At 54.8% G+C, this 26,823-nt stretch overlaps 8 protein-coding genes across 8 annotated transcripts; 3 read left to right on the top strand and 5 right to left on the bottom strand.

Annotated features, from left to right (window-relative positions):
• Positions 1-366: 366 nt before the first annotated feature.
• Positions 367-937, bottom strand: LOC136789958 (feather keratin 1-like). Its single transcript, XM_066991287.1, has one exon. The coding sequence runs from the start codon at positions 897-899 to the stop codon at positions 579-581; it is 321 nt and encodes a 106-aa protein (XP_066847388.1). The 5' UTR covers positions 900-937; the 3' UTR covers positions 367-578.
• Positions 938-3,701: 2,764 nt separating this feature from the next.
• Positions 3,702-4,125, bottom strand: LOC136789957 (feather keratin 1-like). Its single transcript, XM_066991286.1, has one exon. It carries the CDS (start codon positions 4,107-4,109, stop codon positions 3,804-3,806), a length of 306 nt encoding a protein of 101 aa, XP_066847387.1. The 5' UTR covers positions 4,110-4,125; the 3' UTR covers positions 3,702-3,803.
• A 2,728-nt stretch (positions 4,126-6,853) lies between these two features.
• Positions 6,854-7,424, bottom strand: LOC136789956 (feather keratin 1-like). Its single transcript, XM_066991285.1, has one exon. The coding sequence runs from the start codon at positions 7,384-7,386 to the stop codon at positions 7,066-7,068; it is 321 nt and encodes a 106-aa protein (XP_066847386.1). The 5' UTR covers positions 7,387-7,424; the 3' UTR covers positions 6,854-7,065.
• Positions 7,425-10,018: 2,594 nt separating this feature from the next.
• LOC136789955 (feather keratin 1-like) lies at positions 10,019-10,937 on the bottom strand. The gene is made up of 2 exons (XM_066991284.1): positions 10,826-10,937; positions 10,019-10,616 (listed from the first exon to the last, which is right to left on the bottom strand). The coding sequence occupies exons 1-2, from the start codon at positions 10,935-10,937 to the stop codon at positions 10,291-10,293; spliced, it is 438 nt and encodes a 145-aa protein (XP_066847385.1). The 3' UTR covers positions 10,019-10,290.
• A 2,403-nt stretch (positions 10,938-13,340) lies between these two features.
• On the bottom strand, positions 13,341-13,911 carry LOC136789829 (feather keratin 1-like). The gene has a single exon (XM_066990835.1). The coding sequence runs from the start codon at positions 13,871-13,873 to the stop codon at positions 13,553-13,555; it is 321 nt and encodes a 106-aa protein (XP_066846936.1). The 5' UTR covers positions 13,874-13,911; the 3' UTR covers positions 13,341-13,552.
• Positions 13,912-18,687: 4,776 nt separating this feature from the next.
• On the top strand, positions 18,688-19,576 carry LOC136789954 (feather keratin 1-like). The gene is made up of 2 exons (XM_066991283.1): positions 18,688-18,788; positions 18,998-19,576. Exon 2 carries the CDS (start codon positions 19,018-19,020, stop codon positions 19,321-19,323), a length of 306 nt encoding a protein of 101 aa, XP_066847384.1. The 5' UTR covers positions 18,688-18,788; positions 18,998-19,017; the 3' UTR covers positions 19,324-19,576.
• Positions 19,577-22,213: 2,637 nt separating this feature from the next.
• Positions 22,214-22,760, top strand: LOC136789953 (feather keratin 1-like). Its single transcript, XM_066991282.1, has one exon. It carries the CDS (start codon positions 22,228-22,230, stop codon positions 22,546-22,548), a length of 321 nt encoding a protein of 106 aa, XP_066847383.1. The 5' UTR covers positions 22,214-22,227; the 3' UTR covers positions 22,549-22,760.
• Positions 22,761-25,477: 2,717 nt separating this feature from the next.
• Positions 25,478-26,625, top strand: LOC136789952 (feather keratin 1-like). The gene has a single exon (XM_066991281.1). The coding sequence runs from the start codon at positions 25,494-25,496 to the stop codon at positions 25,812-25,814; it is 321 nt and encodes a 106-aa protein (XP_066847382.1). The 5' UTR covers positions 25,478-25,493; the 3' UTR covers positions 25,815-26,625.
• Positions 26,626-26,823: the final 198 nt, after the last annotated feature.

Below are 26,823 nucleotides of genomic sequence, written 5' to 3'. Positions count from 1 at the left end.
GGGAGGTGCTCAAGGTGGTGCCTCACGAGGACAGAGCAGAAGGGGACAATCACGTCCCTCGACCTGCTGGTCACACCTCTGTTGAAGCAGCCCAGGGTGCAGGTGGCTTTCTGGGCTGCAGGCGTGCACTGCTGGGTCCTGTCGAGCCTTTGGTCCACCAGAACAACCCAAGTCCATCTCTGCAGGGCTGCTCTCAATGAGTTCTTCTCCCAGTCTGTCCTCCTGACTGGGATTGCCCCGACCCAGGTGCAACACCTTGAACTTGGACTTGTTGAAGCTCATGTGGTTCACATGAGCCCGCTTCTGCAGCCTGTCCAGGTCCCTTTGGCTGAAGAGCGTTGAGTGAAGAAAGGAGGAGTGTCAGGCTGGCATGCATTAGAACTTTATTGAGGAAGACTCATGAAAAGGAAGGAGCACAAAGAGAAGGGCCGTGGTCAGAGGTGCAAGCAGAGTGACCATCAGCAGCTATGCATTTTGTGTGGGAGCTATTCCCAGAGCACGGAGATGAGAGCATCCTCAGTCCATGAAGTGGCTTGCAGGGCATTGTTAGCTGCTGTCAGGGGTGCTGGCGTGGGTCCTTAGCAGGGGTAGCAGGCTCTTCTGCCAGAGAAGCAGCCCAGGCCTCCAAGGCCCCAGCCTCCAAGGCCCCATCCTCCAAAGCCTCCAGAGGAGATGGGCACTCCCTGGGAGCTGAGGTTGCTGCCCACGGCAGCTGATGCGGAGGATCCAACGGCGGTGTTCTGGGGGAAGGAGCTGAGGATGGGTCCTGGCAGGGTGACCACCACGGTGGAAGGCTGGATGGCGACGTGGGAGTCCTCGCACTGCCTGACACAGGGCTCGTTGCAGCTGTTAGCCAGCGGGGTGGGTCCGCAGGGGCGGCAGATGTCGTAGCAGGACATGTCTGTGGTGCGGAGGGTCCCTGGAAGAGAGGGTGTTGGGAAGTCGGAGGGTGTTGGGGGCACGAGAAGCAGTGCTGGGGGAAGCCAAGGGAGTGGGGAGGCCTGGGGTTTTGCGGAGCATGGCAGTGGGGAGGCGGAAGGGCTGCTGAGGCTGGGGGCAGAGGGCGTATGAAGAGCTAGGCCTGTTGGGGCGGGTGAAGGAAGGGGGTGGGGTTCAGGCTCACCTTGTTGGGCGCAGGGGAGAAGGTGTCGGGAGGAGTGTGTGAGTGTGAGAGGCGCAGGGCCGACTTTTATGCTGGTCCTTGAGTGCCCGCGGGGCGAGAGAGCCTTTGCGCATGACAGCATTTGGCGTGAGCTGCTCTTGCATGCCAAAGCCTGGCAAGTAATGAGGTGGGGTGTGGTGTCCTTCCCACAACTCGACCTTTTCATTTCCTCCTGTTGAGGACATGGTGTTGGGTCCTGGTGGCACCTTCAAAGTGAGAGTATTAGAGGCTGGAGCATTTCTGTGAAAGGTGCATGGCAGGGCAGGTAGATGATGTGGCCAAAGGCTGGCTGAGGTGTGGTGTCATGAGTGAGGTCTTTGCATGGCATTTATGTGGTGTGGCCCAGCCACACTGGGCTCTGTGGCTGTGAGGAAATCATTGCAGTGGAGCGTATCGGGCATAGAAGAGGGTGCTACGAAAAGAAGGAATGAGAGATGAGTAGGTCCTACACTGGCCATGTTTCCTGACACCGTAGGCTTCCTCGCCTTTCCTCCAAAGCCGAAGCCACCAGAAAAGTCAAGCCTTGACGCTCTGCTTGATGGGACGTTTTGGGCTGGGTGGGGAGGTCCGTGAGCGGCCCTGAGATTCATGAAAGGCGGAGGACAAGAGGTACTGTCAGAAAGGGCCAGCTGGGAGCCATTGTGTTATTGGGGGTGATATTTGGCATTTGTGTCAAGGGAGAAACCTATTTCTCTGCCCAGTGTTTGATTTTCTGAAAGGTGATTTGGACATTTCAGACGGAACTGGAGGCATGTGGTCTGCAACTCCAAAGTGTGGGCGAATGTCAAGGCCTTCCACTGCTTAGCCAAGGTGAGTGTTTTGCAGGCTGTCCAACAGGTGAGTGGTGCGTGTTGCTGAGGAAGACGGGGAGGCTGTGCCACTGGATGTGCTTAAGTGCACAGGACCTATCAGGTTGCACCCACAAATGCTGAGAGTCCTGGCTGAAATCTTCACAAGGCTACATTCAGCTTTCTTTGAAAGTTCTTGGTGACTGGGTTCCTGAAGACTGGAATAGACTCATCCCACTCTGATGTTCAACAAGATGGAGAAGGAAGGTCTGGGAAACTGCAGGCTGGTCGCTCTGTCATCCGTCGCTGGGAATGTTTTGAAAGAAATCCTCCTGCAAAGCACTGACAAGCCCATGAACGGTAAGAAAGAGATGGGGACTAGTCAGCATGGATCTACAAAGAGCAGATCATACTTGAGCCTTCTCAGTGTCTTCTACGTTGAAGTGACGTGCTGGGTGGACAAGGGGAGAGCAGGAATTGTTGCTTACCTTGCCTTTAGTAAAGGCTTTGATGATTGCTCCAATGACATGGCCATTCAGAAGCTGAGGAAGTACGGGTCTCTTTGAGAAAGAGCCATGGTTGGGGATTTGGTGAGCCCAAGATCCAGCCTCATCTCAGAGGCGCAACCGTCATTCTATGACGTTGATTGAAGTGTCTTGATGGTATCTGTCAGGGGTGGTGTCCAGAAAATCCCAATGGGAAAGAGAGTAGTTCAGTGCGTGCTGACTTCTATTGGTGCAGCCCTGGAGATGGCTGGCTTTCTGGGCCGCGAGTGTACATCGCTGGCTCACATTGAGATGTTTCTCCACCAATACCCCCAAGTCATTCTCTGTGGGGCTGCTCTCAATCCACTCGTTGCTCAGGCTGTATTGATGTTGGGGATTGTCTCGACCCAAATGCAGGACTTTGCATTCGGCCTTGTTGAACTCCTTGAGGTTTGCTTGGGCCCACCTGTCAAGCCTGTCAAGGTCCTTCCAGATGGCATCCCTTTCCTCTAAGGTGTCGGCCCCCCCACAGAGCTTGGTGCCATGTGCAAACTTGCTGAGGGCCCGCTCCATCCCACTGTGTATGTCAGGGGCAAGGAGGTGAGATAACACAGGTCCCAGGACAGACCCCTGAGAGAAAGCACTCCTCCATTTTATCTACCTGGGCATCGAAGTGTTGGCCGCTACTCCTTGAATGTGCTCATCCAGCCAATTAGTTGTCTGCTAAGTGGTCTGTCCATCAAATCTGTGACTCCTCTTGTTTAAAAACCAGGATACATGTAAGAGTGCTGTCTAACTGCTTCCTGAACAGCAACAGGCTTGGGCCCTGCCGGCCTGCTGAGCCCTGCTTAATGTTGAGTGAAGTTGAAGGAGTGTTGGGAGCAGAAAGGAAGAGGAGACATCACAGGCTGACATGCATGAGAACTTTATTGTGGAAAAAAAGAGTACAAAGTTATGCAGAGTAGAAGGGACCTGTTCTGTGGTGCAAGTAGTGCAACCATCAGCCTGTGTCCCATGGTACAGCAGGTTTTCGCAGAGCCCCAAGGTCTTCGTGCACTGCAATAGAATCAGCACATGGGAGGTGCCGGGTGGGTTTGTGGCTGGGAGTAAGCCATTGCAGTGGAGAGTACTGGACATGGAAGACGGTGGAAGGAGAACAAGGAAGTGAGAGAGGAGTAGGCTGTCCATCAGCCATGTTTCCAGGCAGCATGGACTGGCCCCGTTCCCTGCTAGAGTGCGGAGTGCCCTGAGAAGAAGAGCCGAGGCTGGGGAGCCTGTGCGCTATGAAGAGCGCAGAGGTGCGTCCTCAGTCGAAGAGCTGGCTTGCATGGAGTTGGAGGCTTCTGTCAGGGGTGTTGGTGTGGGTCCTTAGCAGGGGTAGCAGGCCCTTCCGCCAGAGAAGCAGCCCAGGCCTCCAAGACCAAAGCCTCCAAAGCCACCGGAGGAGATGGGCACTCCCTGGGAGCTGAGGTTGCTGCCCACGGCAGCTGATGCGGAGGATCCAACGGCGGTGTTCTGGGGGAAGGAGCTGAGGATGGGTCCTGGCAGGGTGACCACCACGGTGGGAGGCTGGATGGCGACGTGGGAGTCCTCGCACTGCCTGACACAGGGCTCGTTGCAGCTGTTAGCCAGCGGGGTGGGTCCGCAGGGGCGGCAGATGTCGTAGCAGGACATGTCTGTGGTGCGGAGGGTCCCTGGAAGAGAGGGTGCTGGGAAGTCAGAGGGTGTTGGGGGCGTGAGGAGCGGTGCTGGGGGAGGCCAAGGGAGTGGGGAGGCCTAGGGTGGGACTTTGGGGAGTATGGCGGTGGTGAAGCGGAAGGGCTGTTGAGGCTGGGGGCAGAAAGAGTCTGGAGAGATGGGTCCAGTGGGGCAGGTGAAGGAGGGGAGCGGGGCTCAGGCTCACCTTGTGGGGCGCAGAGGAGAAGGCGTCGGGAGGAGTGTGTGAGGGTGCGAGGTGCAGGGCCGCTTTTATGCTGGTCCTTGAGTGCCCGCGGGGCGAGAGAGCCTTTGCGCATGACAGCATTTGGCGTGAGCTGCTCTTATATGCCAAAACCCATCAAGTAATGAGGTGGGGTGTGTTGTCCCCACGATGCTCCATCTTCATTTCCTCCTGTTGAGGATGTTGGAAGTGGCGGAACATTTCAAGTGAGAGTATTAAAGGGATAGTTCCTGAAGGTTCGTTAAAGGGCTGGCAGAAGATGCATGCATGACATGGGAGAAGTGCATTGTTGTCAGTGAGGTCATGGTTTGGCACTCCTGAGGTGTGGTCGGTGGCTCTGTTGTGAGGAGGGGGCCCCCGTTGTTGGCATCCCCAGCAGGCTGGTCAGGGCTTCTCAGGTATGCTGGGCGTGATGCGCTACCACTTGCATCACATTCACTCCCTCCGTGCCTTCATCCCAACTCACGAGCCTGCTTTTAGCCCTTGTCTTTCCTGTTTGGTGTGCTGCATTGGTGGCTTGGTGGTCATCTTGTAGGTAGAGGGTGTATCTGGGAGCAAGTGGGCTCCCTGTCTTGTCCTTGGGGCCGCAGTCAAAAGAGGCAGAGGAGGGGAGTTTGCATAGCAGGATGTTGTAGTCGCGGGCCTGTCTTAGGGCTGACAGGACTAAGTGCGTTGGGAGTCCTGCCATGCTTCCCAAAGGGTTGCGTTGGCGACTCCGTAGCGCTCCCTTTTGTGGGGCCAGCATGTTGACAGCCGGGGCTTTGGCCTCCTGCAGTTTGGTGGGAGTCCCTTAGGCTGTTCTTTGTGGTGGGGGTCAAGGGGGAATCCTATTTCTGTGCGTGGTGTTCAACGTTGAGACAGACGATATGGACGTTTTAGAGGGGAGCTGGAGGTGTGTATGCTGCTTGTAGCTGTGAACATGGGGCCCCAGTGGTGATGGCTGCATTGCGAGGATTGGGGAATGGCAAGTGCAGCCCCTGATCTGCCGAGGTGAGTGTTTTGTAGGCTGTCCCACTGGAGCTTGTTGACGAGGATGATGGGGAGGCTGTGTAGCTGGTTATGCAGGAGTCCGTGGGACCTGACAGGCTGCACCTGCAAATGCTGAGTGTCGTGGCTGATACGTTTTCAATAAATAGCTCTCTCAGTTACCTTTGAAAAGTCACGGCGACTGGGAGAGGTTCCTGAAAAGTGGAAGAGACTCATCCCACTCTTATGTTCAAAAGATGAAGGAGGAATGTCTGGGAAACTGCAGCCTGGTCAGCCTGAGGTCAGAGTCTGGGAAGGTTCTGAAGGAAATCCTCCCAGAATGTGTTCTCAAGTACGGAAAAGTGATGGAGAGTAGTCAGCGTGGATTTATAGAGAGCATATCCCCTGTGTGCCTACATAGCATCTTCTACGGAGAAGTGACTGACGTCCTACATATATGACTCTGTGATAGTGTTTGTTGTGAAGGTGTAGGATCACAGAGGCACAAAAAACATCGCTTATTGGCTCAGCACTGGGCAGCGGCAGGTCCCTTTGTAGATGGCTGAAAGAGGCCCTTATCAAACATGGGGCAACTGCTGGATTGTTCTCATAGAGGCCACCCCTGCAGCCCCCACTACCAAAACCTTGCCACATAAAAACAGAACACTAGGGGAGGTCTTGTGGCACTTTTCAACCTGATCTTGAACCGTGTATTTATACAGGGTGAAGTGGGAGTCATCATAGAATCATAGAATGGCTCACCTTGGAAGGGACCTTAGGGATCATCTAACGCCAGCCCCCTGCCGGAGGCAGGGATGCCACCCACCAGATCACGTTGCCCAAGGCCCCATCCAGGCTGGCCTTGAACACCTCCACGCCTGGGGTAACCACAACTACACTTGGCAACCTGTACCAGTGCCTCATCCTCTCACATTGAAGTAATTTCCTTTTCATGTCTAGTCTAAATCTATCCTCTTTTAGTTGAAGACCATTCCCCCTTGTGCTATCATTATCTACCCAAGGAAAGAGACGTTCTCCGTCTTTTTCAGAAGACCCCTTCAAGTACTGAAAGGTCTCAAGGAAGTCTCCGCAGAGCCTGCACTTCTCCAGGCTGAACATCCCGAGCTCTCTGAGCCTTCTTTCATAGGGGAGGTGCTCAAGGTGGTGCCTCACGAGGACAGAGCAGAAGGGGACAATCACGTCCCTCGACCTGCTGGTCACACCTCTGTTGAAGCAGCCCAGGGTGCAGGTGGCTTTCTGGGCTGCAGGCGTGCACTGCTGGGTCCTGTCGAGCCTTTGGTCCACCAGAACAACCCAAGTCCATCTCTGCAGGGCTGCTCTCAATGAGTTCTTCTCCCAGTCTGTCCTCCTGACTGGGATTGCCCCGACCCAGGTGCAACACCTTGAACTTGGACTTGTTGAAGCTCATGTGGTTCACATGAGCCCGCTTCTGCAGCCTGTCCAGGTCCCTTTGGCTGAAGAGCGTTGAGTGAAGAAAGGAGGAGTGTCAGGCTGGCATGCATTAGAACTTTATTGAGGAAGACTCATGAAAAGGAAGGAGCACAAAGAGAAGGGCCGTGGTCAGAGGTGCAAGCAGAGTGACCATCAGCAGCTATGCATTTTGTGTGGGAGCTATTCCCAGAGCACGGAGATGAGAGCATCCTCAGTCCATGAAGTGGCTTGCAGGGCATTGTTAGCTGCTGTCAGGGGTGCTGGCGTGGGTCCTTAGCAGGGGTAGCAGGCTCTTCTGCCAGAGAAGCAGCCCAGGCCTCCAAGGCCCCAGCCTCCAAGGCCCCATCCTCCAAAGCCTCCAGAGGAGATGGGCACTCCCTGGGAGCTGAGGTTGCTGCCCACGGCAGCTGATGCGGAGGATCCAACGGCGGTGTTCTGGGGGAAGGAGCTGAGGATGGGTCCTGGCAGGGTGACCACCACGGTGGAAGGCTGGATGGCGACGTGGGAGTCCTCGCACTGCCTGACACAGGGCTCGTTGCAGCTGTTAGCCAGCGGGGTGGGTCCGCAGGGGCGGCAGATGTCGTAGCAGGACATGTCTGTGGTGCGGAGGGTCCCTGGAAGAGAGGGTGTTGGGAAGTCGGAGGGTGTTGGGGGCACGAGAAGCAGTGCTGGGGGAAGCCAAGGGAGTGGGGAGGCCTGGGGTTTTGCGGAGCATGGCAGTGGGGAGGCGGAAGGGCTGCTGAGGCTGGGGGCAGAGGGCGTATGAAGAGCTAGGCCTGTTGGGGCGGGTGAAGGAAGGGGGTGGGGTTCAGGCTCACCTTGTTGGGCGCAGGGGAGAAGGTGTCGGGAGGAGTGTGTGAGTGTGAGAGGCGCAGGGCCGACTTTTATGCTGGTCCTTGAGTGCCCGCGGGGCGAGAGAGCCTTTGCGCATGACAGCATTTGGCGTGAGCTGCTCTTGCATGCCAAAGCCTGGCAAGTAATGAGGTGGGGTGTGGTGTCCTTCCCACAACTCGACCTTTTCATTTCCTCCTGTTGAGGACATGGTGTTGGGTCCTGGTGGCACCTTCAAAGTGAGAGTATTAGAGGCTGGAGCATTTCTGTGAAAGGTGCATGGCAGGGCAGGTAGATGATGTGGCCAAAGGCTGGCTGAGGTGTGGTGTCATGAGTGAGGTCTTTGCATGGCATTTATGTGGTGTGGCCCAGCCACACTGGGCTCTGTGGCTGTGAGGAAATCATTGCAGTGGAGCGTATCGGGCATAGAAGAGGGTGCTACGAAAAGAAGGAATGAGAGATGAGTAGGTCCTACACTGGCCATGTTTCCTGACACCGTAGGCTTCCTCGCCTTTCCTCCAAAGCCGAAGCCACCAGAAAAGTCAAGCCTTGACGCTCTGCTTGATGGGACGTTTTGGGCTGGGTGGGGAGGTCCGTGAGCGGCCCTGAGATTCATGAAAGGCGGAGGACAAGAGGTACTGTCAGAAAGGGCCAGCTGGGAGCCATTGTGTTATTGGGGGTGATATTTGGCATTTGTGTCAAGGGAGAAACCTATTTCTCTGCCCAGTGTTTGATTTTCTGAAAGGTGATTTGGACATTTCAGACGGAACTGGAGGCATGTGGTCTGCAACTCCAAAGTGTGGGCGAATGTCAAGGCCTTCCACTGCTTAGCCAAGGTGAGTGTTTTGCAGGCTGTCCAACAGGTGAGTGGTGCGTGTTGCTGAGGAAGACGGGGAGGCTGTGCCACTGGATGTGCTTAAGTGCACAGGACCTATCAGGTTGCACCCACAAATGCTGAGAGTCCTGGCTGAAATCTTCACAAGGCTACATTCAGCTTTCTTTGAAAGTTCTTGGTGACTGGGTTCCTGAAGACTGGAATAGACTCATCCCACTCTGATGTTCAACAAGATGGCGAAGGAAGGTCTGGGAAACTGCAGGCTGGTCGCTCTGTCATCCGTCGCTGGGAATGTTTTGAAAGAAATCCTCCTGCAAAGCACTGACAAGCCCATGAACGGTAAGAAAGAGATGGGGACTAGTCAGCATGGATCTACAAAGAGCAGATCATACTTGAGCCTTCTCAGTGTCTTCTACGTTGAAGTGACGTGCTGGGTGGACAAGGGGAGAGCAGGAATTGTTGCTTACCTTGCCTTTAGTAAAGGCTTTGATGATTGCTCCAATGACATGGCCATTCAGAAGCTGAGGAAGTACGGGTCTCTTTGAGAAAGAGCCATGGTTGGGGATTTGGTGAGCCCAAGATCCAGCCTCATCTCAGAGGCGCAACCGTCATTCTATGACGTTGATTGAAGTGTCTTGATGGTATCTGTCAGGGGTGGTGTCCAGAAAATCCCAATGGGAAAGAGAGTAGTTCAGTGCGTGCTGACTTCTATTGGTGCAGCCCTGGAGATGGCTGGCTTTCTGGGCCGCGAGTGTACATCGCTGGCTCACATTGAGATGTTTCTCCACCAATACCCCCAAGTCATTCTCTGTGGGGCTGCTCTCAATCCACTCGTTGCTCAGGCTGTATTGATGTTGGGGATTGTCTCGACCCAAATGCAGGACTTTGCATTCGGCCTTGTTGAACTCCTTGAGGTTTGCTTGGGCCCACCTGTCAAGCCTGTCAAGGTCCTTCCAGATGGCATCCCTTTCCTCTAAGGTGTCGGCCCCCCCACAGAGCTTGGTGCCATGTGCAAACTTGCTGAGGGCCCGCTCCATCCCACTGTGTATGTCAGGGGCAAGGAGGTGAGATAACACAGGTCCCAGGACAGACCCCTGAGAGAAAGCACTCCTCCATTTTATCTACCTGGGCATCGAAGTGTTGGCCGCTACTCCTTGAATGTGCTCATCCAGCCAATTAGTTGTCTGCTAAGTGGTCTGTCCATCAAATCTGTGACTCCTCTTGTTTAAAAACCAGGGTACATGTAAGAGTGCTGTCTAGCTGCTTCCTGAACAGCAACAGGCTTGGGCCCTGCCGGCCTGCTGAGCCCTGCTTAATGTTGAGTGAAGTTGAAGGAGTGTTGGGAGCAGAAAGGAAGAGGAGACATCACAGGCTGACATGCATGAGAACTTTATTGTGGAAAAAAAGAGTACAAAGTTATGCAGAGTAGAAGGGACCTGTTCTGTGGTGCAAGTAGTGCAACCATCAGCCTGTGTCCCATGGTACAGCAGGTTTTCGCAGAGCCCCAAGGTCTTCGTGCACTGCAATAGAATCAGCACATGGGAGGTGCCGGGTGGGTTTGTGGCTGGGAGTAAGCCATTGCAGTGGAGAGTACTGGACATGGAAGACGGTGGAAGGAGAACAAGGAAGTGAGAGAGGAGTAGGCTGTCCATCAGCCATGTTTCCAGGCAGCATGGACTGGCCCCGTTCCCTGCTAGAGTGCGGAGTGCCCTGAGAAGAAGAGCCGAGGCTGGGGAGCCTGTGCGCTATGAAGAGCGCAGAGGTGCGTCCTCAGTCGAAGAGCTGGCTTGCATGGAGTTGGAGGCTTCTGTCAGGGGTGTTGGTGTGGGTCCTTAGCAGGGGTAGCAGGCCCTTCCGCCAGAGAAGCAGCCCAGGCCTCCAAGGCCAAAGCCTCCAAAGCCACCGGAGGAGATGGGCACTCCCTGGGAGCTGAGGTTGCTGCCCACGGCAGCTGATGCAGAGGATCCAACGGCGGTGTTCTGGGGGAAGGAGCTGAGGATGGGTCCTGGCAGGGTGACCACCACGGTGGAAGGCTGGATGACGACGTGGGAGTCCTCGCACTGCCTGACACAGGGCTCGTTGCAGCTGTTAGCCAGCGGGGTGGGTCCGCAGGGGCGGCAGATGTCGTAGCAGGACATGTCTGTGGTGCGGAGGGTCCCTGGAAGAGAGGGTGCTGGGAAGTCAGAGGGTGTTGGGGGCGTGAGGAGCGGTGCTGGGGGAGGCCAAGGGAGTGGGGAGGCCTAGGGTGGGACTTTGGGGAGTATGGCGGTGGTGAAGCGGAAGGGCTGTTGAGGCTGGGGGCAGAAAGAGTCTGGAGAGATGGGTCCAGTGGGGCAGGTGAAGGAGGGGAGCGGGGCTCAGGCTCACCTTGTGGGGCGCAGAGGAGAAGGCGTCGGGAGGAGTGTGTGAGGGTGCGAGGTGCAGGGCCGCTTTTATGCTGGCCCTTGAGTGCCCGCGGGGTGAGAGAGCCTTTGCGCATGACAGCATTTGGCGTGAGCTGCTCTTATATGCCAAAACCCATCAAGTAATGAGGTGGGGTGTGTTGTCCCCACGATGCTCCATCTTCATTTCCTCCTGTTGAGGATGTTGGAAGTGGCGGAACATTTCAAGTGAGAGTATTAAAGGGATAGTTCCTGAAGGTTCGTTAAAGGGCTGGCAGAAGATGCATGCATGACATGGGAGAAGTGCATTGTTGTCAGTGAGGTCATGGTTTGGCACTCCTGAGGTGTGGTCGGTGGCTCTGTTGTGAGGAGGGGGCCCCCGTTGTTGGCATCCCCAGCAGGCTGGTCAGGGCTTCTCAGGTATGCTGGGCGTGATGCGCTACCACTTGCATCACATTCACTCCCTCCGTGCCTTCATCCCAACTCACGAGCCTGCTTTTAGCCCTTGTCTTTCCTGTTTGGTGTGCTGCATTGGTGGCTTGGTGGTCATCTTGTAGGTAGAGGGTGTATCTGGGAGCAAGTGGGCTCCCTGTCTTGTCCTTGGGGCCGCAGTCAAAAGAGGCAGAGGAGGGGAGTTTGCATAGCAGGATGTTGTAGTCGCGGGCCTGTCTTAGGGCTGACAGGACTAAGTGCGTTGGGAGTCCTGCCATGCTTCCCAAAGGGTTGCGTTGGCGACTCCGTAGCGCTCCCTTTTGTGGGGCCAGCATGTTGACAGCCGGGGCTTTGGCCTCCTGCAGTTTGGTGGGAGTCCCTTAGGCTGTTCTTTGTGGTGGGGGTCAAGGGGGAATCCTATTTCTGTGCGTGGTGTTCAACGTTGAGACAGACGATATGGACGTTTTAGAGGGGAGCTGGAGGTGTGTATGCTGCTTGTAGCTGTGAACATGGGGCCCCAGTGGTGATGGTTGCATTGCGAGGATTGGGGAATGGCAAGTGCAGCCCCTGATCTGCCGAGGTGAGTGTTTTGTAGGCTGTCCCACTGGAGCTTGTTGACGAGGATGATGGGGAGGCTGTGTAGCTGGTTATGCAGGAGTCCGTGGGACCTGACAGGCTGCACCTGCAAATGCTGAGTGTCGTGGCTGATACGTTTTCAATAAATAGCTCTCTCAGTTACCTTTGAAAAGTCACGGCGACTGGGAGAGGTTCCTGAAAAGTGGAAGAGACTCATCCCACTCTTATGTTCAAAAGATGAAGGAGGAATGTCTGGGAAACTGCAGCCTGGTCAGCCTGAGGTCAGAGTCTGGGAAGGTTCTGAAGGAAATCCTCCCAGAATGTGTTCTCAAGTACGGAAAAGTGATGGAGAGTAGTCAGCGTGGATTTATAGAGAGCATATCCCCTGTGTGCCTACATAGCATCTTCTACGGAGAAGTGACTGACGTCCTACATATATGACTCTGTGATAGTGTTTGTTGTGAAGGTGTAGGATCACAGAGGCACAAAAAACATCGCTTATTGGCTCAGCACTGGGCAGCGGCAGGTCCCTTTGTAGATGGCTGAAAGAGGCCCTTATCAAACATGGGGCAACTGCTGGATTGTTCTCATAGAGGCCACCCCTGCAGCCCCCACTACCAAAACCTTGCCACGTAAAAACAGAACACTAGGGGAGGTCTTGTGGCACTTTTCAACCTGATCTTGAACCGTGTATTTATACAGGGTGAAGTGGGAGTCATCATAGAATCATAGAATGGCTCACCTTGGAAGGGACCTTAGGGATCATCTAACTCCAGCCCCCTGCCGGAGGCAGGGATGCCACCCACCAGATCACGTTGGCCAAGGCCCCATCCAGGCTGGCCTTGAACACCTCCACGCCTGGGGTAACCACAACTTCTCTTGGCAACCTGTACCAGTGCCTCATCCTCTCACATTGAAGTAATTTCCTTTTCATGTCTAGTCTAAATCTATCCTCTTTTAGTTGAAGACCATTCCCCCTTGTCCTATCATTATCTACCCAAGGAAAGAGACGTTCTCCGTCTTTTTCAGAAGACCCCTTCAAGTACTGAAAGGTCTCAAGGAAGTCTCCGCAGAGCCTGCACTTCTCCAGGCTGAACATCCCGAGCTCTCTGAGCCTTCTTTCATAGGGGAGGTGCTCAAGGTGGTGCCTCACGAGGACAGAGCAGAGGGGGACAATCACGTCCCTCGACCTGCTGGTCACACCTCTGTTGAAGCAGCCCAGGGTGCAGGTGGCTTTCTGGGCTGCAGGCGTGCACTGCTGGGTCCTGTCGAGCCTTTGGTCCACCAGAACAACCCAAGTCCATCTCTGCAGGGCTGCTCTCAATGAGTTCTTCTCCCAGTCTGTCCTCCTGACTGGGATTGCCCCGACCCAGGTGCAACACCTTGAACTTGGACTTGTTGAAGCTCATGTGGTTCACATGAGCCCGCTTCTGCAGCCTGTCCAGGTCCCTTTGGCTGAAGAGCGTTGAGTGAAGAAAGGAGGAGTGTCAGGCTGGCATGCATTAGAACTTTATTGAGGAAGACTCATGAAAAGGAAGGAGCACAAAGAGAAGGGCCGTGGTCAGAGGTGCAAGCAGAGTGACCATCAGCAGCTATGCATTTTGTGTGGGAGCTATTCCCAGAGCACGGAGATGAGAGCATCCTCAGTCCATGAAGTGGCTTGCAGGGCATTGTTAGCTGCTGTCAGGGGTGCTGGCGTGGGTCCTTAGCAGGGGTAGCAGGCTCTTCTGCCAGAGAAGCAGCCCAGGCCTCCAAGGCCCCAGCCTCCAAGGCCCCATCCTCCAAAGCCTCCAGAGGAGATGGGCACTCCCTGGGAGCTGAGGTTGCTGCCCACGGCAGCTGATGCGGAGGATCCAACGGCGGTGTTCTGGGGGAAGGAGCTGAGGATGGGTCCTGGCAGGGTGACCACCACGGTGGAAGGCTGGATGGCGACGTGGGAGTCCTCGCACTGCCTGACACAGGGCTCGTTGCAGCTGTTAGCCAGCGGGGTGGGTCCGCAGGGGCGGCAGATGTCGTAGCAGGACATGTCTGTGGTGCGGAGGGTCCCTGGAAGAGAGGGTGTTGGGAAGTCGGAGGGTGTTGGGGGCACGAGAAGCAGTGCTGGGGGAAGCCAAGGGAGTGGGGAGGCCTGGGGTTTTGCGGAGCATGGCAGTGGGGAGGCGGAAGGGCTGCTGAGGCTGGGGGCAGAGGGCGTATGAAGAGCTAGGCCTGTTGGGGCGGGTGAAGGAAGGGGGTGGGGTTCAGGCTCACCTTGTTGGGCGCAGGGGAGAAGGCGTCGGGAGGAGTGTGTGAGTGTGAGAGGCGCAGGGCCGACTTTTATGCTGGTCCTTGAGTGCCCGCGGGGCGAGAGAGCCTTTGCGCATGACAGCATTTGGCGTGAGCTGCTCTTGCATGCCAAAGCCTGGCAAGTAATGAGGTGGGGTGTGGTGTCCTTCCCACAACTCGACCTTTTCATTTCCTCCTGTTGAGGACATGGTGTTGGGTCCTGGTGGCACCTTCAAAGTGAGAGTATTAGAGGCTGGAGCATTTCTGTGAAAGGTGCATGGCAGGGCAGGTAGATGATGTGGCCAAAGGCTGGCTGAGGTGTGGTGTCATGAGTGAGGTCTTTGCATGGCATTTATGTGGTGTGGCCCAGCCACACTGGGCTTTGTGGCTGTGAGGAAATCATTGCAGTGGAGCGTATCGGGCATAGAAGAGGGTGCTATGAAAAGAAGGAATGAGAGATGAGTAGGTCCTACACTGGCCATGTTTCCTGACACCGTAGGCTTCCTCGCCTTTCCTCCAAAGCCGAAGCCACCAGAAAAGTCAAGCCTTGACGCTCTGCTTGATGGGACGTTTTGGGCTGGGTGGGGAGGTCCGTGAGCGGCCCTGAGATTCATGAAAGGCGGAGGACAAGAGGTACTGTCAGAAAGGGCCAGCTGGGAGCCATTGTGTTATTGGGGGTGATATTTGGCATTTGTGTCAAGGGAGAAACCTATTTCTCTGCCCAGTGTTTGATTTTCTGAAAGGTGATTTGGACATTTCAGACGGAACTGGAGGCATGTGGTCTGCAACTCCAAAGTGTGGGCGAATGTCAAGGCCTTCCACTGCTTAGCCAAGGTGAGTGTTTTGCAGGCTGTCCAACAGGTGAGTGGTGCGTGTTGCTGAGGAAGACGGGGAGGCTGTGCCACTGGATGTGCTTAAGTGCACAGGACCTATCAGGTTGCACCCACATATGCTGAGAGTCCTGGCTGAAATCTTCACAAGGCTACATTCAGCTTTCTTTGAAAGTTCTGGGTGACTGGGTTCCTGAAGACTGGAATAGACTCATCCCACTCTGATGTTCAACAAGTTGTTCATCCTGTTGAGGATGTGTCTATTTGGCCTTGGCGGTACCTTTTAAGTGAGAGTGGTTCTTTGGCTGTATTTGCATGGAGAGTGCATGTGAGGGCACTCGGCAGACGCGGACAAAGCACGGGAGAGGTGGGGTGTCATGAAGTGAGGTCACGGCGTGTCACTCTTGCGGTGCGGTTTGCGGCTGCATTTTTGTGAGGTGGGGGCCCTGTTTGCTGGTATTGCCATAGTGCAGGCTGCTCTGGGCTTACCAGGTTTGCTGGGCGTGCGGTGCTGGTATTATTATTTATCACAAGGTTACCCCTCTCATTTACCATGTGTAGCCACCAGTAGGTGTAATCTCTTAGGAGTTCAGCAAAGCTTTTGATAAAATTTCTTACAATGTCCTTCTGAACAAAATGTCCAGCATATAGCTAGACTTATATCTAATGTGATGGTTGAGCAGTTGGCTGATTGGTCAGACTCAAAGTGTAGTTGTAAATGGGGTTACCTGTGCCTGGCAGGGAGTCACCATGGGGGTTCCCGAGGGCTCCATTTTGGGTAGAGAAGCCTTGCACATACATGTTATTGAATTAGAGGGCTGGACTATGACCAACAGCATGAAATTTAACAAGAGCAACTTGCGAATTCCGCATCTGAGACAGGGCAATCCTGGACCTGTGTTACATCAAGCACAGCATTGCTTGCTGGTCAAAGGAAGTGATTGTCCCACTCTACTCTGCACTGGTGCGGCCTCCCCTCAAGTGCTGTGTACAGAATCAGTCAGCACAATCTAACGACATAAAACTCTTAGAGATTGTCAACAGGAGCACTAGAGAGATGGCGAAGGGTTTAGAGGCAGGATGTGGCTGCAGTCCCTTGGTTTGTTCAGCCCAGAGAAGAGGAAACTTCACCGGAGCCTACAGCGTCCTCACGAGGGGAGCGGAGGGACAGGTGCTGATCTCTTCTCTCTGGTGAGCAGCAGTAGGACCCGAGGGAACAGCCTGAAGCTGTGTCAGGGGAGGTTCAGCTTGGATATTAGGGAAAGGCTCTTTCCCGAGAGGGTGGTTGGGCACTGGAACAGGCTCCCCAGGGTGGTCTTGTGTGGAGCCTTGAGTTGGACGCGATGATCCTTGTGGGTCCCTCACAACTTGGTCTATTCTGTGATTCTATGATTCCATCGCATTTGCTGCCTCCCTGCCTTTCTAACAACTCGCTAAGATAGTCTTTACCCTTGTCTTTCCCATTGGGTGTGCTGTATCGGTAGCTTGATGGCCGTGGTGCTTGGAAGGTTGTAGGTGGGAGAAAGGAGGCTGCCTGTTTTGTCTTGTGCAAGCTTGGGGCCATCCTTGTGGGTGGCAGTCCAAGGAGGCAGGAGGGGGCTGCTTGTGAAAGCAGGCTGTTGTCCCGTGCGGCCTGGTACTGAGCTCGCAAGCCCTTTGATGTCAGCAGTCCTGCCATTTTCTCAAAGATTTGCTTTGGCCACTCCATAGCGCTCCCCTTTGCTGACGCCAGCATCTTCCCAGGCTAGGCTTTGGCCCAACGTACTGCTTAATAGGGGCCCCTTGGGACAATTGGGGATGCCTGTGAGATGCCTTGAGACTCATGAGAGGCTGAGGGAGTGGAACTGCGAGGAAGGGCAAGCTGGGGAGCCCGGGTGTTGGGGGTGAGTGCCTTTAGGGTGAGTGTCAAGGTGACAGCTATTTTTATGCCCTATGTTTGATGGTCAGAAAGAGGATCTGGACATTTCAGAGGGGAGCTGGAGGCATACAGATTAGTAGATCTTGTGCTGATGTTTGCATTCCAAAGGGCGGAATGATGGCAAGGCCTGCCTGAGGGCAGCTGAGGTGAGTGTTTTGCAGGCTGTCTCTCAGGTGAGCAGAGCTTCTTGCAGAGGCAGATGTGTAGGTTGTGCATCTGGATGTGCATAAGTAATCAGGACCTGATGGGTTGCACCCAAAAATGCCGAGGGTTCTGGCTGATATCTGTGTAAGGCCACTTTCAATTATCTTTGAAAGGTTATGGTGACTGGGACAGGACCTGGAAACTGGAAGAAACTCACCCCACTCCTATATTCAACAAGATGAAGAAGGAAGGTCTGGGAAACTGCAGGCTGGTTGTTTGGTCATCGGTCACTGGGAAGGTTCTGAAAGAAATCCTCCTCGGAAGCATTGACAAGCACATGAGTGATAAGAAGGAGATGGGGAGTAGTCAGCATGGATCTACAAAGAGCAGATCATACAGGTGCCTTCTCACTGTCTTCTGTGTTGAAGTGACCTGCTGGGTGGACAAGGGGAGAGCAACAGCTGTTGCTTACCTTGCCTTTAGTAAAGTCTTTGATGCTTGCTCCCATGAAACGCTCCCAGAGAATCTGACAAGTACGGGTTACACCAACAAACAGTGGAGTGGTCTGAAAAGTGGCTGCATGCCACTGCACATGGTCCTACACAGCCTGCTGACCATCCTTGATCATAGCAGTTGCCCTACATGCTCTCAAGAGCTTCCTTCCTGACTATATCATTCTAAGATTTTTATTGTGACCGTGTAGGATCATAGTACAGAAGAAAGCAGTGGTAGGGTGTGCTAACGCGGGGAAATTTTTTGAGAGGGCATGGGCAGAAGAGCGTTAGCATGATGAAGTCTGTGCTTGGGCACTTGTAGGTCTTGGGTGATGTGTTTTAAGGTCTTGTGGCCCTTTTCGAACTGCCCCAATGACCTTATAAGCTTTGCCCTTGTACTGAGGGAAGTGGAGCACAGAGTTCTTCCTGCCCTGTGATGGCAGTTGTTGAGAGGGAGATGAATAGCCTAATGAAATCCCACCAAACTGCAGGAGGCCAAAGCCCTGGCTGTCAATATGCTGGCCCCACAAAAGGGAGCGCTATGGAGTCACCAACGCAACCCTTTGGGAAGCATGGCAAGACTCCCAACGCACTTAGTCCTGTCAGCCCTAAGACAGGCCCGCGACTACAACATCCTGCTATGCAAACTCCCCTCCTCTGCCTCTTTTGACTGCGGCCCCAAGGACAAGACAGGGAGCCCACTTGCTCCCAGATACATCCTCTACCTACAAGATGACCACCAAGCCACCAATGTAGCACACCAAACAGGAAAGACAAGGGCTAAAAGCAGGCTCGTGAGTTGGGATGAAGGCACGGAGGGAGTGAATGTGATGCAAGTGGTAGCGCATCACGCCCAGCATACCTGAGAAGCCCTGACCAGCCTGCTGGGGATGCCAACAACGGGGGCCCCCTCCTCACAACAGAGCCACCGACCACACCTCAGGAGTGCCAAACCATGACCTCACTGACAACAATGCACTTCTCCCATGTCATGCATGCATCTTCTGCCAGCCCTTTAACGAACCTTCAGGAACTATCCCTTTAATACTCTCACTTGAAATGTTCCGCCACTTCCAACATCCTCAACAGGAGGAAATGAAGATGGAGCATCGTGGGGACAACACACCCCACCTCATTACTTGATGGGTTTTGGCATATAAGAGCTGCTTACGCCAAATGCTGTCATGTGTTCTCTCGCCCTGTGCATACTTGGGGACCAGCATAAAAGCGGCCCTGCGCCTCGCACCCTCACACACTCCTCCCGACGCCTTCTCCTCTGCGCCCAACAAGGTGAGCCTAAGCCCCGCTCCCCCCCTTCACCCGCCACACTGGACCCATCTCTCCAGACTCTTTCTGCCCCCAGCCTCAACAGCCCTTCCGCTTCACCACCGCCATACTCCCCAAAGTCCCACCCTAGGCCTCCCCACTCCCTTGGCCTCCCCCAGCACCGCTCCTCACGCCCCCAACACCCTCTGACTTCCCAGCACCCTCTCTTCCAGGGACCTTCCGCACCACAGACATGTCCTGCTACGACATCTGCCGCCCCTGCGGACCCACCCCGCTGGCTAACAGCTGCAACGAGCCCTGTGTCAGGCAGTGCGAGGACTCCCACGTCGTCATCCAGCCTTCCACCGTGGTGGTCACCCTGCCAGGACCCATCCTCAGCTCCTTCCCCCAGAACACCGCCGTTGGATCCTCCGCATCAGCTGCCGTGGGCAGCAACCTCAGCTCCCAGGGAGTGCCCATCTCCTCCGGTGGCTTTGGAGGCTTTGGCCTTGGAGGCCTGGGCTGCTTCTCTGGCGGAAGGGCCTGCTACCCCTGCTAAGGACCCACACCAACACCCCTGACAGAAGCCTCCAACTCCATGCAAGCCAGCTCTTCGACTGAGGACGCACCTCCGCGCTCTTCATAGCGCACAGGCTCCCCAGCCTCGGCTCTTCTTCTCAGGGCACTCCGCACTCTAGCAGGGAACGGGGCCAGTCCATGCTGCCTGGAAACATGGCTGATGGACAGCCTACTCCTCTCTCACTTCCTTGTTCTCCTTCCACCGTCTTCCATGTCCAGTACTCTCCACTGCAATGGCTTACTCCCAGCTACAAACCCACCCGGCACCTCTCATGTGCTGATTCTATTGCAGTGCACGAAGACCTTGGGGCTCTGCGAAAACCTGCTGTACCATGGGACACAGGCTGATGGTTGCACTACTTGCACCACAGAACAGGTCCCTTCTACTCTGCAAGTGTTTGCACTCTTTTTTTCCACAATAAAGTTCTCGTGCATGTCAGCCTGTGATGTCTCCCCTTCCTTTCTGCTCCCAACACTCCTTCAACTTCACTCAACATTAAGCAGGGCTCAGCAGGCCGGCAGGGCCCAAGCCTGTTGCTGTTCAGGAAGCAGCTAGACAGCACTCTTACATGTATCCTGGTTTTTAAACAAGAGGAGTCACAGATTTGATGGACAGACCACTTAGCAGACAACTAATTGGCTGGATGAGCACATTCAAGGAGTAGCGGCCAACACTTCGATGCCCAGGTAGATAAAATGGAGGAGTGCTTTCTCTCAGGGGTCTGTCCTGGGACCTGTGTTATCTCACCTCCTTGCCCCTGACATACACAGTGGGATGGAGCGGGCCCTCAGCAAGTTTGCACATGGCACCAAGCTCTGTGGGGGGGCCGACACCTTAGAGGAAAGGGATGCCATCTGGAAGGACCTTGACAGGCTTGACAGGTGGGCCCAAGCAAACCTCAAGGAGTTCAACAAGGCCGAATGCAAAGTCCTGCATTTGGGTCGAGACAATCCCCAACATCAATACAGCCTGAGCAACGAGTGGATTGAGAGCAGCCCCACAGAGAATGACTTGGGGGTATTGGTGGAGAAACATCTCAATGTGAGCCAGCGATGTACACTCGCGGCCCAGAAAGCCAGCCATCTCCAGGGCTGCACCAATAGAAGTCAGCACGCACTGAACTACTCTCTTTCCCATTGGGATTTTCTGGACACCACCCCTGACAGACACCATCAAGACACTTCAATCAACGTCATAGAATGACGGTTGCGCCTCTGAGATGAGGCTGGATCTTGGGCTCACCAAATCCCCAACCATGGCTCTTTCTCAAAGAGACCCGTACTTCCTCAGCTTCTGAATGGCCATGTCATTGGAGCAATCATCAAAGCCTTTACTAAAGGCAAGGTAAGCAACAATTCCTGCTCTCCCCTTGTCCACCCAGCACGTCACTTCAACGTAGAAGACACTGAGAAGGCTCAAGTATGATCTGCTCTTTGTAGATCCATGCTGACTAGTCCCCATCTCTTTCTTACCGTTCATGGGCTTGTCAATGCTTTGCAGGAGGATTTCTTTCAAAACATTCCCAGCGACGGATGACAGAGTGACCAGCCTGCAGTTTCCCAGACCTTCCTTCTCCATCTTGTTGAACATCAGAGTGGGATGAGTCTATTCCAGTCTTCAGGAACCCAGTCACCAAGAACTTTCAAAGAAAGCTGAATGTAGCCTTGTGAAGATTTCAGCCAGGACTCTCAGCATATGTGGGTGCAACCTGATAGGTCCTGTGCACTTAAGCACATCCAGTGGCACAGCCTCCCCGTCTTCCTCAGCAACACGCACCACTCACCTGTTGGACAGCCTGCAAAACACTCACCTTGGCTAAGCAGTGGAAGGCCTTGACATTCGCCCACACTTTGGAGTTGCAGACCACATGCCTCCAGTTCCGTCTGAAATGTCCAAATCGCCTTTCAGAAAATCAAACACTGGGCAGAGAAATAGGTTTCTCCCTTGACACAAATGCCAAATATCACCCCCAATAACACAATGGCTCCCAGCTGGCCCTTTCTGACAGTACCTCTTGTCCTCCGCCTTTCATGAATCTCAGGGCCACTCACGGACCTCCCCACCCAGCCCAAAACGTCCCATCAAGCAGAGCGTCAAGGCTTGAGTTTTCTGGTGGCCTTGGCTTTGGAGGAAAGGCGAGGAAGCCTACGGTGTCAGGAAACATGGCCAGTGTAGGACCTACTCATCTCTCATTCCTTCTTTTCATAGCACCCTCTTCTATGCCCGATACGCTCCACTGCAATGATTTCCTCACAGCCACAGAGCCCAGTGTGGCTGGGCCACACCACATAAATGCCATGCAAAGACCTCACTCATGACACCACACCTCAGCCAGCCTTTGGCCACATCATCTACCTGCCCTGCCATGCACCTTTCACAGAAATGCTCCAGCCTCTAATACTCTCACTTTGAAGGTGCCACCAGGACCCAACACCATGTCCTCAACAGGAGGAAATGAAAAGGTCGAGTTGTGGGAAGGACACCACACCCCACCTCATTACTTGCCAGGCTTTGGCATGCAAGAGCAGCTCACGCCAAATGCTGTCATGCGCAAAGGCTCTCTCGCCCCGCGGGCACTCAAGGACCAGCATAAAAGTCGGCCCTGCGCCTCTCACACTCACAAACTCCTCCCGACGCCTTCTCCCCTGCGCCCAACAAGGTGAGCCTGAACCCCACCCCCTTCCTTCACCCGCCCCAACAGGCCTAGCTCTCCATACGCCCTCTGCCCCCAGCCTCAGCAGCCCTTCCGCCTCCCCACTGCCATGCTCCGCAAAACCCCAGGCCTCCCCACTCCCTTGGCTTCCCCCAGCACTGCTTCTCGTGCCCCCAACACCCTCCGACTTCCCAACACCCTCTCTTCCAAGGACCCTCCGCACCACAGACATGTCCTGCTACGACATCTGCCGCCCCTGCGGACCCACCCCGCTGGCTAACAGCTGCAACGAGCCCTGTGTCAGGCAGTGCGAGGACTCCCACGTCGCCATCCAGCCTTCCACCGTGGTGGTCACCCTGCCAGGACCCATCCTCAGCTCCTTCCCCCAGAACACCGCCGTTGGATCCTCCGCATCAGCTGCCGTGGGCAGCAACCTCAGCTCCCAGGGAGTGCCCATCTCCTCTGGAGGCTTTGGAGGATGGGGCCTTGGAGGCTGGGGCCTTGGAGGCCTGGGCTGCTTCTCTGGCAGAAGAGCCTGCTACCCCTGCTAAGGACCCACGCCAGCACCCCTGACAGCAGCTAACAATGCCCTGCAAGCCACTTCATGGACTGAGGATGCTCTCATCTCCGTGCTCTGGGAATAGCTCCCACACAAAATGCATAGCTGCTGATGGTCACTCTGCTTGCACCTCTGACCACGGCCCTTCTCTTTGTGCTCCTTCCTTTTCATGAGTCTTCCTCAATAAAGTTCTAATGCATGCCAGCCTGACACTCCTCCTTTCTTCACTCAACGCTCTTCAGCCAAAGGGACCTGGACAGGCTGCAGAAGCGGGCTCATGTGAACCACATGAGCTTCAACAAGTCCAAGTTCAAGGTGTTGCACCTGGGTCGGGGCAATCCCAGTCAGGAGGACAGACTGGGAGAAGAACTCATTGAGAGCAGCCCTGCAGAGATGGACTTGGGTTGTTCTGGTGGACCAAAGGCTCGACAGGACCCAGCAGTGCACGCCTGCAGCCCAGAAAGCCACCTGCACCCTGGGCTGCTTCAACAGAGGTGTGACCAGCAGGTCGAGGGACGTGATTGTCCCCCTCTGCTCTGTCCTCGTGAGGCACCACCTTGAGCGCCTCCCCTATGAAAGAAGGCTCAGAGAGCTCAGGATGTTCAGCCTGGAGAAGTGCAGGCTCTGCGGAGACTTCCTTGAGACCTTTCAGTACTTGAAGGGGTCTTCTGAAAAAGACGGAGAACGTCTCTTTCCTTGGGTAGATAATGATAGGACAAGGGGGAATGGTCTTCAACTAAAAGAGGATAGATTTAGACTAGACATGAAAAGGAAATTCTTCACTGTGAGAGGATGAGGCACTGGAACAGGTTGCCAAGAGAAGTTGTGGTTACCCCAGGCGTGGAGGTGTTCAAGGCCAGCCTGGATGGGGCCTTGGCCAACGTGATCTGGTGGGTGGCATCCCTGCCTCCGGCAGGGGGCTGGCGTTAGATGATCCCTAAGGTCCCTTCCAAGGTGAGCCATTCTATGATTCTATGATGACTCCCACTTCACCCTGTATAAATACACGGTTCAAGATCAGGTTGAAAAGTGCCACAAGACCTCCCCTAGTGTTCTGTTTTTACGTGGCAAGGTTTTGGTAGTGGGGGCTGCAGGGGTGGCCTCTATGAGAACAATCCAGCAGTTGCCCCATGTTTGATAAGGGCCTCTTTCAGCCATCTACAAAGGGACCTGCCGCTGCCCAGTGCTGAGCCAATAAGCGATGTTTTTTGTGCCTCTGTGATCCTACGCCTTCACAACAAACACTATCACAGAGTCATATATGTAGGACGTCAGTCACTTCTCCGTAGAAGATGCTATGTAGGCACACAGGGGATATGCTCTCTATAAATCCACGCTGACTACTCTCCATCACTTTTCCGTACTTGAGAACACATTCTGGGAGGATTTCCTTCAGAACCTTCCCAGACTCTGACCTCAGGCTGACCAGGCTGCAGTTTCCCAGACATTCCTCCTTCATCTTTTGAACATAAGAGTGGGATGAGTCTCTTCCACTTTTCAGGAACCTCTCCCAGTCGCCGTGACTTTTCAAAGGTAACTGAGAGAGCTATTTATTGAAAACGTATCAGCCACGACACTCAGCATTTGCAGGTGCAGCCTGTCAGGTCCCACGGACTCCTGCATAACCAGCTACACAGCCTCCCCATCATCCTCGTCAACAAGCTCCAGTGGGACAGCCTACAAAACACTCACCTCGGCAGATCAGGGGCTGCACTTGCCATTCCCCAATCCTCGCAATGCAACCATCACCACTGGGGCCCCATGTTCACAGCTACAAGCAGCATACACACCTCCAGCTCCCCTCTAAAACGTCCATATCGTCTGTCTCAACGTTGAACACCACGCACAGAAATAGGATTCCCCCTTGACCCCCACCACAAAGAACAGCCTAAGGGACTCCCACCAAACTGCAGGAGGCCAAAGCCCCGGCTGTCAACATGCTGGCCCCACAAAAGGGAGCGCTACGGAGTCGCCAACGCAACCCTTTGGGAAGCATGGCAGGACTCCCAACGCACTTAGTCCTGTCAGCCCTAAGACAGGCCCGCGACTACAACATCCTGCTATGCAAACTCCCCTCCTCTGCCTCTTTTGACTGCGGCCCCAAGGACAAGACAGGGAGCCCACTTGCTCCCAGATACACCCTCTACCAATGACCACCAAGCCACCAATGCAGCACACCAAACAGGAAAGACAAGGGCTAAAAGCAGGCTCGTGAGTTGGGATGAAGGCACGGAGGGAGTGAATGTGATGCAAGTGGTAGCGCATCACGCCCAGCATACCTGAGAAGCCCTGACCAGCCTGCTGGGGATGCCAACAACGGGGGCCCCCTCCTCACAACAGAGCCACCGACCACACCTCAGGAGTGCCAAACCATGACCTCACTGACAACAATGCACTTCTCCCATGTCATGCATGCATCTTCTGCCAGCCCTTTAACGAACCTTCAGGAACTATCCCTTTAATACTCTCACTTGAAATGTTCCGCCACTTCCAACATCCTCAACAGGAGGAAATGAAGATGGAGCATCGTGGGGACAACACACCCCACCTCATTACTTGATGGGTTTTGGCATATAAGAGCTGCTTACGCCAAATGCTGTCATGTGTTCTCTCGCCCTGTGCATACTTGGGGACCAGCATAAAAGCGGCCCTGCGCCTCGCACCCTCACACACTCCTCCCGACGCCTTCTCCTCTGCGCCCAACAAGGTGAGCCTGAACCCTGTTCCTCTCCTTCGCCAACCCCACCTGGTCTGTCTCTACAAACGCCCTCTGCCCCCCAGCCTCAACAGCCTTTCTGCCTCCCCACCACCGTCCTCCCCACAGCCCCACTCTAGGCCTTTCCACTCCCTTGGCCTCCCTCAGCAATACTCCTCACGCCCCCAACATCCTCCACCTTCCCAACACCCTCTCTTCCAGGGACCCTCCGCACCACAGACATGTCCTGCTACAACTTCTGCCGCCCCTGCGGACCCACCCCGCTGGCTAACAGCTGCAACGAGCCCTGTGTCAGGCAGTGCGAGGATTCCCGCGTCGTCATCCAGCCTCCTGCCGTGCTGGTCACCCTGCCAGGACCCATCCTCAGCTCCTTCCCCCAGAACACCGCCGTTGGATCCTCCGCATCAGCTGCTGTGGGCAGCAACCTCAGCTCCCAGGGAGTGCCCATCTCCTCCGGGGGATTCGGAGGCTTTGGCCTTGGAGGCTTTGGCTTCGGAGGCCTGGGCTGCATCAACGGCGGAAGAGCCTGCTACCCCTGCTAAGGACCCACGCCAACACCCCTGACAGAAGCCTCCAACACCGTACAACACAGCTCTCGCACTGGGGACGCACCTCTGCGCTGTCCATGGCATTTGGGTTGACTAGCCGCAGCTCGTCATTCCATAGCACAACAAAGCAAGCAAGCAAGGACGGGGCCTGCCCATGCTGTCAGGACACATGGTCAACATACCTCCTTCTTTCTTCCTCTTTCTCCTTTCCATAGCACCACCTTCTACGGCTGCTACTCTCTGCTGCAATGCCTTGCTCACTAGCACAATCCCTCCAGAGACCTTCTGGGGCTGCTCCCACCACAGGGTAGTGAGACCTTGGGGCTCTGGGAAAATCTGCTCTACGCAAGGGACATAGGCTGGTGGTCGCCCTCCAGGCACCTCTGAATGTGCACCTTCCACTTGACGCTCCCTCTTTTTCATGTTTTCCTCAATAAAATCCGCCTGCATCCCATATCCTCAGATGCCTCCTCTTCCTTTCTTCTCCCAACGCTCTTCCAACTTCACCCGACAAAAAGAACAAAAAGCAGGGCTCAAGTGGCCATCAGGGCCCAAGCCTGGTGGTGTTCAAGAAGCGTTTGGACAACGCTCTTACATAGATCCTTGTCACTAAAATGGAAAGATGTGATGGGCCACTCAGCACACAATGAATTGCCTGCATGGTCACATACCAAGACCTGCGGTCAACAGCTCGGTGCTCACGTGGAGACCAGGGAGGAGTGGTGTCCCTCTGGGGTCCCTAGTGAGGGCAGGATGATTTAACAGAGTTGTCCGTCACACGGACACCACAGATATGGTGCGAGACTCCTTGTGGATTGAGGATGCACCTTTGTGCCGTCGCTGACCCACTGCGTCTTCAGCTCCACAACCACGGCGATTTCTCTCAAGGCATGAACCAGAGAAGCAAGGAAGTGGGCTATTCCGTGATGTTTGGAAACACGTCCGACTTACATTCTACCATTCTGCCACTTCTTTCCTTGACTTGCACTGTCTCGTATGTCTG

This window comes from Anser cygnoides, chromosome 2, assembly GCF_040182565.1.
Source record: "Anser cygnoides isolate HZ-2024a breed goose chromosome 2, Taihu_goose_T2T_genome, whole genome shotgun sequence".
Taxonomy (NCBI): domain Eukaryota; kingdom Metazoa; phylum Chordata; class Aves; order Anseriformes; family Anatidae; genus Anser; species Anser cygnoides.
The sequence above is the reverse complement of the archived record's forward strand: the minus strand, read 5'-3'. Positions and strand labels throughout refer to the sequence as shown.

What these genes read in the sequence shown, in the direction of transcription:
- LOC136789955 (XM_066991284.1), bottom strand. Translation starts at nt 10,937, where the DNA reads ATGCGCAAAGGCTCTCTCACCCCGCGGGCACTCAAGGGCCAGCATAAA. An exon ending in TCTCCTCTGCGCCCCACAAG is followed by an intron (nt 10,617 to 10,825) that starts GTGAGCCTGAGC and finishes CCTCTCTTCCAG; the next exon opens with GGACCCTCCGCACCACAGAC.
- LOC136789952 (XM_066991281.1), top strand. Translation starts at nt 25,494, where the DNA reads ATGTCCTGCTACAACTTCTGCCGCCCCTGCGGACCCACCCCGCTGGCT.
- LOC136789957 (XM_066991286.1), bottom strand. Translation starts at nt 4,109, where the DNA reads ATGTCCTGCTACGACATCTGCCGCCCCTGCGGACCCACCCCGCTGGCT.
- LOC136789954 (XM_066991283.1), top strand. Translation starts at nt 19,018, where the DNA reads ATGTCCTGCTACGACATCTGCCGCCCCTGCGGACCCACCCCGCTGGCT.
- LOC136789953 (XM_066991282.1), top strand. Translation starts at nt 22,228, where the DNA reads ATGTCCTGCTACGACATCTGCCGCCCCTGCGGACCCACCCCGCTGGCT.
- LOC136789956 (XM_066991285.1), bottom strand. Translation starts at nt 7,386, where the DNA reads ATGTCCTGCTACGACATCTGCCGCCCCTGCGGACCCACCCCGCTGGCT.
- LOC136789958 (XM_066991287.1), bottom strand. Translation starts at nt 899, where the DNA reads ATGTCCTGCTACGACATCTGCCGCCCCTGCGGACCCACCCCGCTGGCT.
- LOC136789829 (XM_066990835.1), bottom strand. Translation starts at nt 13,873, where the DNA reads ATGTCCTGCTACGACATCTGCCGCCCCTGCGGACCCACCCCGCTGGCT.